Source organism: Periophthalmus magnuspinnatus, chromosome 18 (assembly GCF_009829125.3).
Source record: "Periophthalmus magnuspinnatus isolate fPerMag1 chromosome 18, fPerMag1.2.pri, whole genome shotgun sequence".
Taxonomy (NCBI): Eukaryota; Metazoa; Chordata; class Actinopteri; order Gobiiformes; family Gobiidae; genus Periophthalmus; species Periophthalmus magnuspinnatus.
In genome coordinates, this window is record NC_047143.1 from 27,324,705 (window position 1) to 27,339,738 (window position 15,034).

At 42.9% G+C, this 15,034-nt stretch overlaps 2 protein-coding genes and 1 long non-coding RNA gene across 3 annotated transcripts in view; all 3 read left to right on the top strand.

Moving 5' to 3' along the window:
* Positions 1–4,396: 4,396 nt before the first annotated feature.
* On the top strand, positions 4,397–5,320 carry LOC117386561 (uncharacterized). The gene is made up of 3 exons (XR_004542687.2): positions 4,397–4,579; positions 4,696–4,728; positions 5,190–5,320. It is a non-coding gene; the product is annotated as an uncharacterized LOC117386561 (long non-coding RNA).
* Positions 5,321–5,763: 443 nt separating this feature from the next.
* The window catches only part of LOC117386552 (carcinoembryonic antigen-related cell adhesion molecule 5-like), a 31,633-nt gene continuing 22,362 nt past the window's right edge, over positions 5,764–15,034 (top strand). The window contains exon 1 of the mRNA XM_055229138.1: positions 5,764–5,778. The gene's annotated coding sequence lies outside the window, so the exon portion shown is untranslated. The remainder of the gene's footprint in view (positions 5,779–15,034) is intronic.
* Positions 9,297–12,834, top strand: LOC117386128 (uncharacterized). The gene is made up of 10 exons (XM_033983438.2): positions 9,297–9,403; positions 9,473–9,733; positions 9,806–9,919; positions 10,021–10,036; positions 10,107–10,168; positions 12,282–12,297; positions 12,372–12,433; positions 12,511–12,558; positions 12,631–12,667; positions 12,776–12,834. Exons 1-10 carry the CDS (start codon positions 9,373–9,375, stop codon positions 12,792–12,794), a joined length of 666 nt encoding a protein of 221 aa, XP_033839329.2. The 5' UTR covers positions 9,297–9,372; the 3' UTR covers positions 12,795–12,834.

Here is a 15,034-nt window from a genome sequence, read left to right on the forward strand (position 1 = left end):
GGTAGGAACGTAGATTGACCGGTAAATCGAGAGCTTCGCCTTCCGGCTCAACTCCTTCTTTACCACAACGGACCAATACAGCGACCGCATCACTGCAGATGCTGCACTGATCCGCCTGTCAATCTCACGCTCCATCCTTCCCTCACTCGTGAACAAGACCCCGAGATACTTGAACTCCTCCACTTGGGGCAGAGACTCTCCACCCGGAGAGAGCAAACCACCTTTTTCCGGTCGAGAACCATGGCCTCGGATTTGGAGGAGCTGATTCTCATCCCAGCCGCTTCACACTCGGCTGCAAACCGCCCCAGTGCTGCAGGTCCTGGCTCGATGAAGCATCAGGACACCATCATCCGCAAACAGCAGAGATGAAATCCTGTGGTTCCCGAACCAGACCCCCTCCGGCAGAGACCAGACCTGGCAGACCCAAGCGTATTGTAAGGGTCTGTTGGGAACGTCTGGCGGAGCCCTCTGTCAGGGGGGTCTTCAACTCACACCTCCGGGAGATCTTCTCCCTGATCCTGGGGGAGGCTGGGGACATGGACTCCGTGTGGGCCATGTTCTCCACCCGGTGGTGGACACTGGAAGTAAGGGATGCCGTCAAGCTGAAGAAGGAGTTCTATCAAGCCTTGTTGGCTCGTGGGACTCCTGAGGCAGCTGATGAGTACCGGCGGGCCAAGCGTGCCGCGGCTCGGGCAGTCACAGAGGCAAAAACTCGGGGTTGGGAGGAGTTCGGGGAGGCCATGGAGGAGGACGGCCTCAAAGAAATTCTGGCAAACCGTCAGACGCCTCAGGAGGGGGAAACAGTGCTTCACCAACACTGTTTACAATGCGGGTGGAGAGCTGCTGACCTCCACTGGGGATGTTGTCGGGCGGTGGAAGGAATACTTTGAGGATCTCCTCAATCCCCCCGTCATGTCTTCCAAGGAGGAAGCAGAGACTGGGGACCCGGAGGCGGACTCGTCCATCACCCTGGCTGAAGTCACTGAGGTGGTTGGCAAGCTCCTCTGTGGCAAGGCTCCGGGGGTGGACGAGATCCGTCCCGAGTACCTCAAGTCAATGGCAAACCGGGGTGGTGGTCCCTCTGTATAAGAAGGGGGACCGGAGGGTGTGTTCCAATTACAGGGGAATCACACTCCTCAGCCTTCCTGGTAAGGTCTATTCCAGGGTACTGGAGAGGAGAATCCGACCGATAGTCGAACCTCGGATTCAGGAGGAGCAGTGTGGTTTTCGTCCTGGTCTTGGAACACTGGACCAGCTCTATACTCTCTATCGGGTCCTCGAGGCTCATGGGAGTTTGCCCAACCAGTCCACATGTGTGTTGTGGATCTGGAGAAGGCATTCGACCGTGTCCCTCGTGGTGTCCTTTGGGGGGTGCTCTGGGAGTATGGGGTCCAGGGCCCTTTGCTAAGGGCTGTCTGGTCCCTGTATGACCGGAGCAGGAGCTGTGTTCGCATTGCCGGTAGTAAGTCAGACCTGTTCCCGGTGCATGTTGGACTCCGCCAGGGCTGCCCTTTGTCACCGGTTCTGTTAATTTAATTAGGACCATTTGTGTAAATGTACAAAGGGCAAAGGTCTGTCCATGTTTTTCACACTTATAGATCCATCTGTCAGATTTGTGTTGAACTGGAAAGACTGGCCTGATGTATTTTTACTCCTGAATGTACAAACAGTAATAACAGTGTCTCAGTCGTCCAGGTCTGATCCACAGTAAAAGAAAATTAAAATCTGTCACTGGACAAAAGGTTTTAGAGTGAAGACGTTTGGCTGCTCGTCTTTTACTATGGATTAAGTCTCTTCTTCAGTTGTGGTCAGATTCCTGCTGGACACTGCCTTATATCTGTCTGAAGGAGGAGCTAATGACATTAAACTATAAACAGCTTTTGTTTACAGTTTCTGTTTCTAGGACAGATCTATTGAGCTACACTAAGTGTCCTCTGTGCCTTAGACATATTTAGCATATTCATTCAACTCTTAATGGTTGTTTCGCACCTATTGGCATCCTGGATACCTCTTTGTTCTCTTTGTTTCCTTTGTTTGGGTCTGGGGATTATCTTCAAAGGAGTGATTAGTGTCTTGGAGATGCAGATGAACAGCAGACTGTGGTCCTGAGCTGCTCTCTCTCGGTGTTGGTTCATTCTTTTACGGAGTGTGTTTAGTTTCTCCAGTGTGACGCTCACTCTTCACTGAATGGAGTAAACACATTACTTTGTTTATGACTCTGAGTTTTTTCCTTTGGGTGAATCAGTTTTTGTCTTAAAGTGTTTGTAGGTTTGAAATAGAACAGAATGTCGTACTGTCTGAAAATTCTCTCAATCTTTTCAGACACCAGCTGTGTAATAAATAGTTACACTTTTCCTTCTAGGTTCAGATTCCCTGTTGTCCTGTTTTTTGTCTCTCTTAGATCTATTGAAGACCCATTTTGGACATCCACAAGCAGAGAGGCTTTCTCCACATGTTCCTCCTTCACTTTTCCCTCTGTGGGCTTGAGCTCTGTGTTGTAGATGGTGTGAAACAAACAGTGTGTGTGTGTGTGTTTCCTGAAAACTTCTACCTGGAGACACTGGTCCTCTCCTGTTGTTACTGCACAATCTAAGAAGGACAGTTTGTTCTTCTTGGCCTCTTCTCGTGTGAACTTGACGTGTGGATCCACAGCATTAATATGTGCAGTAAAGTTCAAATTGTTCAAATTGTTCCATGTGTAAGTTAGCTATAAAAACAGAGACAGGTGAGCCCATGGCACAGCCGTGGATTTGCCTGTAGAAGTTTCCTCTGAACTGGAAATATGTGGTATTAAGACACATTTTCAGAGTCCACCACTAATCAGACCAGAACAGAAGATGAGGCTTGGATGAGACGCAAACATCTTCACTCCTACAATTCTTTGTCCAGTTGACAGATTTGAATTTTTCTTTCACAACTGGGTCAGTACAATAACCATTTTCTTTCTTTTTTTTTTGTGCACCTCCTTTTGGTCAATGGGCACATTGGTTAGATTCCCCCATCTATGCATGTTGATTTACTCGTTCACACGTTTAGTTTTGCACATTTCCTTTGCCGTTTTCTGTGCCCACTGTGGTGAGAATAAGGCAGCCCCCCTGAGCACTTCCCTTGAGTCGTCTGCTCACTGTCAGTGGCCCCAGAGAGCTCTTTGTTTGGATTTTAGCCTTGTTTTTGTCATCCTAGGCATATTTTTACAAATAAACTAAATTTTAATACCTTTATTACCTTTTCTAAATATATATCTTGTGTTTGCCCAGTTCATTTTTATTCCAGCGTCTTCCAGATCTTCAGTTATTTTCATCTTTGTCCTCCACCTACTCTCTGTATATCACACACAGAATTACATTAAACATGTATCTCCATGAAGACAGGCAGCATTCTCACTGTAAGAATGCATGTTACTCTATTGTTTTGTTTTTTCTTTTGTTTTCTGCAGTAAAACCACTTGAACTGATGCAACATCGATAAGTTTACTGCCATTTGGAAGATTCAAGGCAATGGAACACCATCTTTAAAGTTACATAGTGGCTTTAATGGGCTGATACAGGACTAATGTGACGTGTAAAGGCCGAGGGGCAAAGAGGAAATTCACTGAAGACTGAACCACATCTTTCTGAGTAAAGTTCACTGCTTCACCACAGCCGTGGGAACACGTATGAGATCACACAGTCCACACACACACAGACATTTAATATCACAGTAATGCTACAGCCAAACTACTGCTCACTCAAATATTAACAAAACTTTATACACTCAACTGCAGCTGTTATATCAAATGTTACTGTTAAAGTTGTATTTGCTGACACTGCAGATGATCAGGGTTTTGTTTGGGTTTTTTCATTTTTTAGAAAATTAATAAATAAATGTAAAAATACTGACATGGTATTGTGATTATTTTACTGCTCAAAGGTTCATGATACTTTGCAGCTGATCATCAACATTCCCTGTGGTTTGATGTAACTGGAGGCACTGCTCTGTCTGAGGCTTTGTTACACTTTAATTTAGGCTTTATTTTAAGAACTGACTCAGCTGGAATGTGTTATTTAAAGAGTTTTTACACAATCTTAAAATGTTTTAACTGTTTGTTAATCTGTGCATTGTGTCACCATGGTAACTGCTGAACATTCCACCATAGACATACATGTAGATCATCAATAATAATTCTAAATATTTGTGACTTTTATTTTATTTCTAAATCGTCGAATCCTTTGTGATTTTTACTCTTGTAGAGTTCCAGATGTTGTGTTTTGTCTCACACATGTGGGCACATTTAATCTGATGTATTGATGATCACTCTGCTGAACGTCTGAAAACAACTAAAGTCATGTTAGATTATATCGCCCTTTGTACTTGTTTCCTTGTTTATGTGTTTCCTTGTTTGGGTGTTAACTTTTTTATGTGTTTTCTAATTTTGTGTGTGGTGTGAAAAGGAAGGAAACACATTGACACAGTCCAGTTAAACATCATGAAGTGCATAAACGGAGCCTTTATCAAAAGTGTGTTTAGTTGTGTGTTTAGTTTGAGCCTGTTCAGACTCTGAGGATGGGAGCCTCTCTGCTCTGGACACTGCGGTCCATCTGTGAGTACTACACTTTGGGTCAGAGTTTAGACCTGGGTCACTACATTAATGTAGATTAATGTGTGCATTAATGTCATCTAGACAGTAATCTACATGTTTATATGTTTTTATTCCAGTGTTTTGTGTCGCCGTCTGCAAACAGACAACAGGTAATAAACTCTATTTAATGTGGACTTGGTGACTATGCTCTATAGTTCTTGAAGTGATTCATTTCATGCTTATGATGATTTCAAATTAAACTTTAAATGTAGTGGGCTGGTTGGTTCATAAAAACTATTCCATGGGGAATGTTGTAATGTGTATATATCTTTTTAAATCCTTTTAGTCTTTGAAGATGCATTGTGATTAAATACTTCATTAGTGTACATCTCATCTAGAGTCTAGACAAACTGTTGTTCAAATTATTAATTAGAACAAACCAGCTATCGTTGTTTTATCGTCCCAAAAATAACCTTGTTCTTGTTCTAACAATATGCTAATAAAAGATAACCAACTGAAGCTTTTGTTTTAAATGTAATGTACAGTACATCTGTGTCTAGAGTTATGTACCATCATAAAATATTGATCTTTTTCCATGTGTCTGTTCATGCTGGGCCTCTCTTTTGTTCAGTTACAGGTGACAGGGCGACTCTAGATGTCACTCAACAGTCTGTGTATCTGGGGGAAAAAGTGACTGTGATGTGCAGAGGTCATGGAGAAAAACAACTGCAGTTTTACAAAAATGGGAAACTCGTACAAGAGGACTCACGACATGCGCTGTTACTAAGTTCAAGAACTTCCACTCTGAAAATTAAGTCAGTGTCAAAATCAGATGGGGGTTTGTATTCGTGTGGGGCCAATGAGGAAACACAATCCCCTGAGAAAGAACTGAAAGTGACAGGTAGGCTGAGCACATGATCCTCCCTGAATAAAACACACATCAGACGTTTTATGTATTTATTCCTGTTTGTTCACAGAAAGTACCCGCAGAGTTGAACTGACTGTGTCAAACACAGAAATACCAGTAGGGGGCAGTGTGACACTGAGCTGTGATGTAGAGGAGTGGAATGAAGCACTCTACTGGTTAAGAGAAGATCCTGACTCTAGATTAAATGCATTCATTAACAACAACAGTGTCTCTCATGGAGTGTACTCATGCAGAGGAAAGGACAATTATATCACCACAAAATATAGTAACAAAGTCACTGTTGTGAACACTGGTGAGTACAGAATATAAAGAACACATTACCTTTATGCATCTCTCTCCTTCAGTTTGACGTTTACATGTTTTATTATCATCTTTCTGTCACAAACTGAACAAGTTTAATATGTTTTTTCTCTGAATCTTCTAGTCCCCACTGTGAGTCCGGGTCAGTTGGAGGTATTTGTGGGAGAGAGTCTGAGTCTGATCTGTGAGGTGGAGGGAGCAGACACAGAGTGGACCTATCACTGGAGCAGGAACAGACTGAACCCACCTCCAACAACCAGAGAATACAGAGTGTCCAGAGTGACTGAGTCTGACACAGGAGCCTACAGCTGCAGAGCCCAGAGAGGCCCACACCTCACCACTGTGTGGAGCAGCACCACCACTGTCACTGTACTCAGTATGTGCACTTTCACTGTACAAACTGTGGGTTTTTTTTTAGTTTTAATCCATGTTCTACTTCTATTCTCTTCTCAAAAACAGACCTGGAGATGTGTTTTGTTTCATTCATACAGGTTTGAGTAGCACTTTATTAGTCTGTCACATCTCCAAAGCTCAAAATTCTCTGTTCCACCTTATGATGTAATGAAGCAGTAGTTTTCAAGTTAACAGCTACATTTGACCTTTTGTTTAATTGGGATTGGCACTTCCAGGGCTGATATTATTCCAGTGAAGGTTTATGGAGTTTAAAAACACAGAGGAGCTCTTCCTGTATTACCACATGATGACATCATAAGGTGGAACAAAATCGATTCATTTTGAGAGAAGATCTCAGCCTAAAAGTGCAGAGTTTGTTTGTTAAACATGTGACAATGAATCAAAACACAACTCCAGTTCTGTTTGTGATGAGGAAATAACATTAGAACATATAAATATACATAATATGGGCCTTTAATGTGTGAAGTTCATGTTTTGATGTAATTATGTTTCTACAGACAAACCTCAGGTCACAGTGAGTGGAGCCTCAGAAGTGCCAACAGGGGGCAGTGTGGAGCTGCTCTGCTCTGTCTCTCCACCTTCCTCTGGGTGGAAATATGACTGGAGCAGAAATGAGCAGCTCTTTAAACAGTCTTCATCTGAGGCACAGGTCTCAGTGTCAGAGGGAGGGGAGTACCAGTGCAGAGCCAGCAGAGGGCGCCCTCCCTACTTCACTGAGCACAGCCTGAAGTTCAGACTCAGAGCCACTGGTCAGTTTGACTCTAACACGTGTCTTATACTTCCATGTGTATGTGCTGTACATGTTCTTTTATGTGGTGATCTGTGTGTCCAGTCCCCAGCCCCTCTGTCTCTGTGGACCCCCCCTGGTCTCAGCTGTTCTCTGGAGAGCAGCTCTCTCTCACCTGTAACGCTCACGGAGCAGACGCTGAGTGGACGTTTGAATGGAGGAGATCTGGACAGAGCCTGGAGCACAAACAAAGAGAAATGACCATAAGAAGAGCAGCAGTGAAGGACAGAGGGCCCTACAGCTGCAGAGGAGTCCTGCCACACACAGTCACTGAGTGGAGCCGCCCCCTCACACTAAATGTGTCTGACAGTAAGTTTATATTTAATATGACACAATGACATCGTCTGTGATGATCTAAATATAACATCCACTCCTCAGGAGCCCCCCGTCCTGTCCTGTCAGCGTCTGTGTCCTGGCTCAGTCCTGGGGCCTCTGTCTCTCTGAGCTGTGCTGTGACAGCGCCCTCTGCAGGATGGAGCTTTCACTGGTACAGGGCTGTTCCTGAGTCAGAGTCTTACACATATGAGCAGCTCCCGGGGGCCAGTGTCGGCTCTAAACAGGACTCCTTCATCCTCCAGGTCCTCAACCACTCAGCAGCGTTTGTGTGTCGAACAGAAAGAGGAAGTCCCGCCTTCTCCTCTGAACACAGTGACCCCGCCTTTGTCTGGTCTGGAGGTACGTCCCACATGTTCATGTCACTGACCTCTGACCCTGACTCACTAAAGCCCGACTCACGAAAGCCTGACTCACTAAAGTCTGACTTACTAAAGCCCGACTCACTAAAGCCCGACTCACTAAAGCCCGACTCACTAAAGCCTGACTCGCTAAAGCCTGACTCGCTAAAGCCTGACTCGCTAAAGCCTGACTCACTAAAGCCTGACTCACTAAAGCCTGACTCACTTTAGTTTGACTCACTAAAGCCTGACTCACTAAAGCCTGACTCACTAAAGTCTGACTCACTAAAGCCTGACTCACTAAAGCCTGACTCGCTAAAGCCTGACTCACTAAAGCCTGACTCACTTTAGTTTGACTCACTAAAGCCTGACTCACTAAAGCCTGACTCACTAAAGTCTGACTCACTAAAGCCTGACTCACTAAAGCCTGACTCGCTAAAGCCTGACTCACTAAAGCCTGACTCACTAAAGCCTGACTCACTTTAGTTTGACTCACTAAAGTCTGACTCACTAAAGTCTGACTCACTAAAGCCTGACTCACTAAAGCCTGACTCACTAAAGTCTGACTCACTAAAGCCTGACTCACTTTAGTCTGACTCACTAAAGACTGACTCACTGAAGCCTGACTCACTTAAGCCTGACTCGCTAAAGCCTCACTCGCTAAAGTCTGACTCGCTAAAGCCTGACTCCCTAAAGCCTGACTCACTAAAGCCTGACTCACTTAAGCCTGACTCACTTAAGCCTGACTCCCTTAAGCCTCACTCGCTAAAGCCTCACTCGCTAAAGTCTGACTCACTGAAGCCTGACTCCCTTAAGCCTGACTCAATAAAGTCTGACTCACTAAAGCCTGACTCACTAAAGACTGACTCACTGAAGCCTGACTCACTTAAGCCTGACTCACTTAAGCCTGACTCGCTAAAGCCTCACTCGCTAAAGTCTGACTCGCTAAAGCCCGACTCACTAAAGTCTGACTCACTAAAGCCTGACTCACTAAAGTCTGACTCACTAAAGTCTGACTCACTTAAGCCTGACTCACTAAAGCCTGACTCACTAAAGTCCGACTCACTAAAGCCCGACTCACTAAAGCCCGACTCAGTAAAGCCCGACTCACTAAAGTCTGACTTACTAAAGCCCGACTCACTAAAGCCCGACTCACTAAAGCCCGACTCACTAAAGCCCGACTCACTAAAGCCCGACTCACTAAAGCCCGAGTCCCTAAAGCCCGAGTCACTAAAGCCCGAGTCCCTAAAGCCTGACTCGCTAAAGCCCGACTCGCTAAAGCCCGACTCGCTAAAGCCCGACTCACTAAAGCCCGACTCACTAAAGCCTGACTCACTAAAGCCTGACTCACTAAAGCCTGACTCACTAAAGTCTCACTAAAGCCTGACTCACTAAAGCCTGACTCACTAAAGCCTGACTCACTAAAGCCTGACTCACTAAAGCCTGTGTTCCTTAAGCCTGGGTCTTGTGCTCCTCAGATGCTGAGTCTCCAGTGTCTCTCTCGGTCAGTCCTGACAGAGCACAGCACTTCACTGATGATGTCATCACTCTGAGTTGTGGGTTCAACTCCACTGGAGCAGACAGCACAGTCTGGAGGAGGTTTTCTGATCACAGATTATCACAACAGTGTAAGTGGAGTAAATCTAAATGTGAGTTTAGTTTACGTGAGGAAACCAGTGCAGTGTTTTGGTGTGAGTCTGGATCAGGAGAAATGAGCAATGCCGTCAACATCTCAGTCCACAGTAAGTTTGATATAAAGTCTAAGTTGTGTTTTAAAGTATTTTATGTATTTGACATGTTTAACTTCACAGGGGACATCATCCTTATGAGCCCAGTGAGTGCAGTGACTGAGGGACAGTCTGTGTCTCTCAGCTGTAAACTGAACACAGGGACTTTTACTTCAGTTCAATTTTATAAAAATGGAAAAATGATTCAAAATGGGACTGAACCAGAGCTCAACATCACTGCAGTGTCCAGGTCTGACCAAGGCTTTTATAAATGTGAGGGACAACGGAAACTACGGCCAACACCAAAGACTGTCATATCTCCAGAGAGTTGGATGTCGGTTAAAAGTCAGTGAAACTATTCTTTAAAATATACAAAGATACAAAAATATGAAAGTAAAATGTAATTGATGCCCATAGGTGCACCCAAAGGCGAGCGCTCTGCTCTTGCTGTGATGTGGGTGGTTGGACCTGTGTGTGCAGTGGTTTTACTCACATTACTGCTGCTTCTATGGCGTTTTTTAAAGACTAAAGGTGAGATTTGAGACTATATTAATGTTTATGTGCACTACTGTTTACATTTTATTATTGGTTAGTTTCACTTTTATTCACAGATGTTTTATTTTTATTTACAGACTTGTGCTTTCTGAGGTTGGTTGTTCTTTGTTTTTTGCTAAATATTCATTGGACAGTTTAATTTGATCCTTGACGATTTGTGCAGGACCAATCAGAGCTCTGCTGAAGATCATGTGACCAGCAATGACCACACCTCCTCTCCAAATGGTAATGTGTGACCGTATAAGACAAAAGAGGACAATTATGTAAAAAGGGTCGACTATAGAGGAAAGAAAATACAAGAGACTGAAATAGTTATTTTAAATTCATTGTACTGTGTCGTCCAAATACAACAGTGACTCTAAAAATCCACAGATTCACTGACACATGTCTCCAGGTGTTTTTGATGATCAGATTTCTCTTTCTTTTTAAACACAAACAAAAATCAGACCTAATTATTGAGTTATGTGATTATTGTAGTTTTCTGATTTTTACTGGTCAAGTAAATGAACACATCTAGTGGCTAAAGTGCAGATCACAAAGAAGTGAAGAAACTCTTACCTTTGGACAACTGTTGAAGGCTGCATCAACTAAAATATGAATGTAAATCTATAAGAAAAAGTGTTTTTATCTTGTTTATCAGACTTAAAATGTTTATTGCCCCATACACTGAACTTTAAAACAGATTTTTCAGATATTGTTCTTTTCATTATCGTTTTATTCTGTGGAGCAGGATAATCTTTAAGGATAAACTGAAAGATAATTATAAAATGTTCTGATAAAATGTGACTTTGAGGGAGGACATTTAGGTCACTGATCTCTACACCAAGTTAGAACAAGATCCAGTTTGTGTTTGTGGGTCGGTTTATTCACATTCTGGGTAAAATCGATGCCATCTAGTGGTGCACTGAAGGCATTACAAAGACAATCACTGCCATTGTCAACATGTACGTTAAAATCTACAACTATTACAGTCCTTTCCCAAGACAACACTAGACTAGATATAAAGTCAGAGAACTCAGTCAGAAACTCTGAACAGGGACCAGGAGGTCGGTGGATTATTATGACTAAAACAACTGTTTGTTTCTCCAGTTTGGACAAGTGATTGACAGTAAAAGGCTTTAAATGAGCTAAATGGACCGTTAGTTTTAGGACTAAGTAGTAAAGTGGAGAGTGAAATGGCCACAGCACCACCTCGGCCTGTGCTCCTGCTGCTCTGAAAACTCAAGTAACGAGGTGGAGTCGACTCATTTAGTCTAACATGGTCATGTTTCAGGAGACACGTTTCAGTTAGAGCTAAAAGATCTAGGCTGTGGTCACCAAGGAACTCATTTACGAAAAGAGATTTGGACAGAAGGGACCTAATGTTTAGCAGTCCACATTTCACATGATTATCCATTTATATATTTTTATAAAGTTTTGTGACACCTGGAATAGCGTTCTTTTTACGTGTGTCATGATCCTGCCTTTCCTGTTCTCCCTGTGTGCTCTTCCCCCTCCCTCACCTGCCTGTGCCTGGAGCTGGGTGGAGCTCTCGGCTCCTCCCGCGCGCACTTGCTGGCTATTTGGCTAATCACCACACCTGCCAGGGATAAGAGGAGATGGGAGAAGACACTCGGTGCGAGATCGTCTGTTTGCACTCACCCTGTCTGTGCTGTGTTTGTCGTCCTCACTTGTTCCTGTCGTCCCTGTGTTCCTGTCGTCCCTGTCATGCTCCGGCCCTGGATGTCTCCTGCCCGCTCTGCCCTACGCCTGTCTGGTCTGCCTGTCTTCCTGTCGTCCCTTCATGTCCTCAGTTCCTGTGTCCCTGTGTTCCCGTGTTCCTGCTCACCTGCTCACCTCCGGATCACCCGCTGTTCGTACTTTGTTCCACTTCTGCACCTTTTTGTCAATAAACACCGTAAATCTGCCCCGAGTCTGCATCCCTTGGTCCACTACACACACCGGTTACGACAACGTGACTTATTGTTGTTTGTAGAACGAGGCGCACACACAGTCTCTCTCTGCTCTGAGTCTGAACACTTGGTTATGGAGACTGTGGGTCAGGTTCTGAATTAAAAGTGAAGCACCAGCTGAAGTCGGATGGATGACATCCCTGTGTATGAGCCCGGGCTTCTCTCAGAATGCTCCTTTTGTCCACAAAGACTATGTTGTTTTGAGGGCAGCAACAAGACAACCAGCAGTTAAAAGACCAAAAACAGCTGAACATTTCAGAAATGTATATTAAGTAAATGTCAAATGTGTTTTTGAGTTAATTTAAACACTTTTATCTGACTTGATGTAGTCTGAGTTGTAAAGTCTGTGTTTTTATCAGAATCATAATTTTGTATTTGTTTTTCAGGCCAAAGCTCGTCCAGGTCAGTCTTGTCCTTCGTACATCATAATTCAAGTGTAGAGTTTCTTTTTTATTTATTTATTTTGTTAACAATAGTGAGAATGAAACAGGGGCGGGACAAGACGACCAGCAGCAACTGTACTCATCTCTTCTCCATGGTCAGATGAAAATATTACACCACATTTTAAGATATTTTAAACTAAAGTCTAATCGTTGAATGTTTCCTGCATTTTAGGCGACGTTTGTGTGTATGAAACTATCAAAGACAAAAGAAACAGGGATGGTAAATGACTTTATTTCTGTCTTTATTTTTAGATTTAAATGTATGTAAATGTAATGTTTGTTTTACTTTAAGATGAACAGCTTGGGGACTACAGCAATTTACCGCTCAGGTGCATTTAACTTTACTGATTTTACATTTTAATGCAAGAACTTAAGACATTTTAAAGGTTTAAAATATATAAATAATAATTAATTCAAATAATTCACTTTTTCTCCAGGTCTGTCCAAACGACCTGAGCTGAGATGAAAGAGTTTTTCTGGACAACAACTAAAACACACAGTACAAAACTTCATATGATACAAATGGACCACAGCCTTAAAGCTACACTGTGTAACTTTTCTGGTTGAGTTCTGTCTCTCACTTGTTTCCGTGGAGATGTTATTACTTTGTTTGGATTGTTCTGATATCAAATGTGTCTATGTTGGATTATTCAGGTCCATGTTTATCTACCTTGAAAAAAAAATTATTCTTTGTGTCATTGGGGTCGCCTCTCCACAGATCTGACCTGTACATTATCTTGTTTAATGCCATATTATGTAACATTTCAATCTGCAAGTGTTTTTCAGTGATGTTTTTCCAGTCTCTGCCTTCACCAGACTGAACGTGACAAATGTTGAGATCTTTTAAAAACATGATGATTCATTTTTGTTTGTTTAGTCAAAGCTCCTTTTGTAATGGGATGATAAACCTGTATGGACCTAATGTACATATATTTATGTTATGTTGGATTATTTTAAGTTCAACAATTAGTTCATTTTTGTAATTATGTGCAGTTTGACTTTTATGTAATTTGGCAGTGGCCTTTTTAAGGTTTGACTGTCGACTTCCCTGTTTTCTTTCAGTTCATCGTTATCTCTTTGTAAAATGCAGCTCAAAGTGTCAAATACTTGTTTTATATTAATGTGGAACTAACAACATAATGTTTTGTTTTATTTTTATGTTAAATAAAGATTGCAGACAGTAACAGCTCATTTTCTTTTATTTAATTAGGACCATTTGTGTAAATGTACAAAGGGCAAAGGTCTGTCCATGTTTTTCACACTTATAGATCCATCTGTCAGATTTGTGTTGAACTGGAAAGACTGGCCTGATGTATTTTTACTCCTGAATGTACAAACAGTAATAACAGTGTCTCAGTCGTCCAGGTCTGATCCACAGTAAAAGAAAATTAAAATCTGTCACTGGACAAAAGGTTTTAGAGTGAAGATGTTTGTCTGCTCGTCCAAGTCTCTTCTTCAGTTCTGGTCAGATTCCTGCTGGACACTGCCTTATATCTGTCTGAAGGGAGGAGTTAATTACACTTAAAACTGGAAACAGCTTTTATTTACAGTTTCTGTTTGTTCTGGTCTATTGAGTTACTCAACTGTGCACTGTGCCTGAGACATACTTAACACATTCATACACCTCTGAGCAACTATGGACCAGTATAGTTCACCGAGACTTTTATTATTTTTTTTTTTAGGAAATATCAGAATTTACTGCATTTTTTCACACAACTACTTCTATTTTACACATCCATCTGTATTTTTTCTTTTACGCATCAAATAAATGACCAGGAAAATCCCCGCAGCCCCGCGATCTCATTCGTCGCCTTCGAGGGACAACAGAGGCAGATTACCGTAATGTCGGCAAAATATTTATATAGCCCCATGTCTCCACTTTGAGACGCCGTTTGAATTTACATGAGAGCACGACTGGGCGCGGAGTTACGCTGCTGGAAAGTCCACAACCCGCTCTATCGGCGACGATAGCATCCGACGCTATAGGGTTAATGGGTGTTTCATGCCTCTTTTGTTCTCTTTGTTTCCTTTGTTTGCTTTGGATCTGAGGATGGAGTTATAGATGGGCTAAGAACTGTACCTCACTTTTTTCAAAGGAGTGGTTAGTGTCTTTAAGATGGAGATGAACAGCAGACTGGGGTCCTGAGCTGCTCTTGTGACAGTGTTGGTTCATTCTCTTTCTCCAGTGTGACGCTCACTGCACTCTTCACTACACTGAGTGGAGTAGACACATTACTTTGTTTATGGCTTGGGGTTTTGGTCTTTGGGTGGATCAATATTTGTCTTAAAGCGTTTGTAGTTTTGAAATAAACCTGAATTTCATACTGTCTGAAAATCCTCATGTCGTAACGACTGACAGACCAAAGATACAGAACTCGCAGAACAGTTTAACAAAGTTTATTTACAGATGCAATGTGCAAATGAAGGTAGAGTGATCAGGCGGTTGAGAGCGAGGTTGTTAGCAGTCGTCCTTGAGTGGATCGTGGGCAGCGGGGTCAGAGACGAGGTAAGCTGTATTGGTCGTGGATAGCTGGGTCGGAGACAGAGGAGCTGAGTGGATCCAGGGAGCAACAAAACATCCAACTTAGAGAAGAGCAACAAATGTAAAACATGAGACTGAGTCAAAATGAGTTGCACCACTGTGGATGTGCAGACGATCTGGTGCTGAGTGTCAGGTCTTGGCTCCCTTTGTCCTC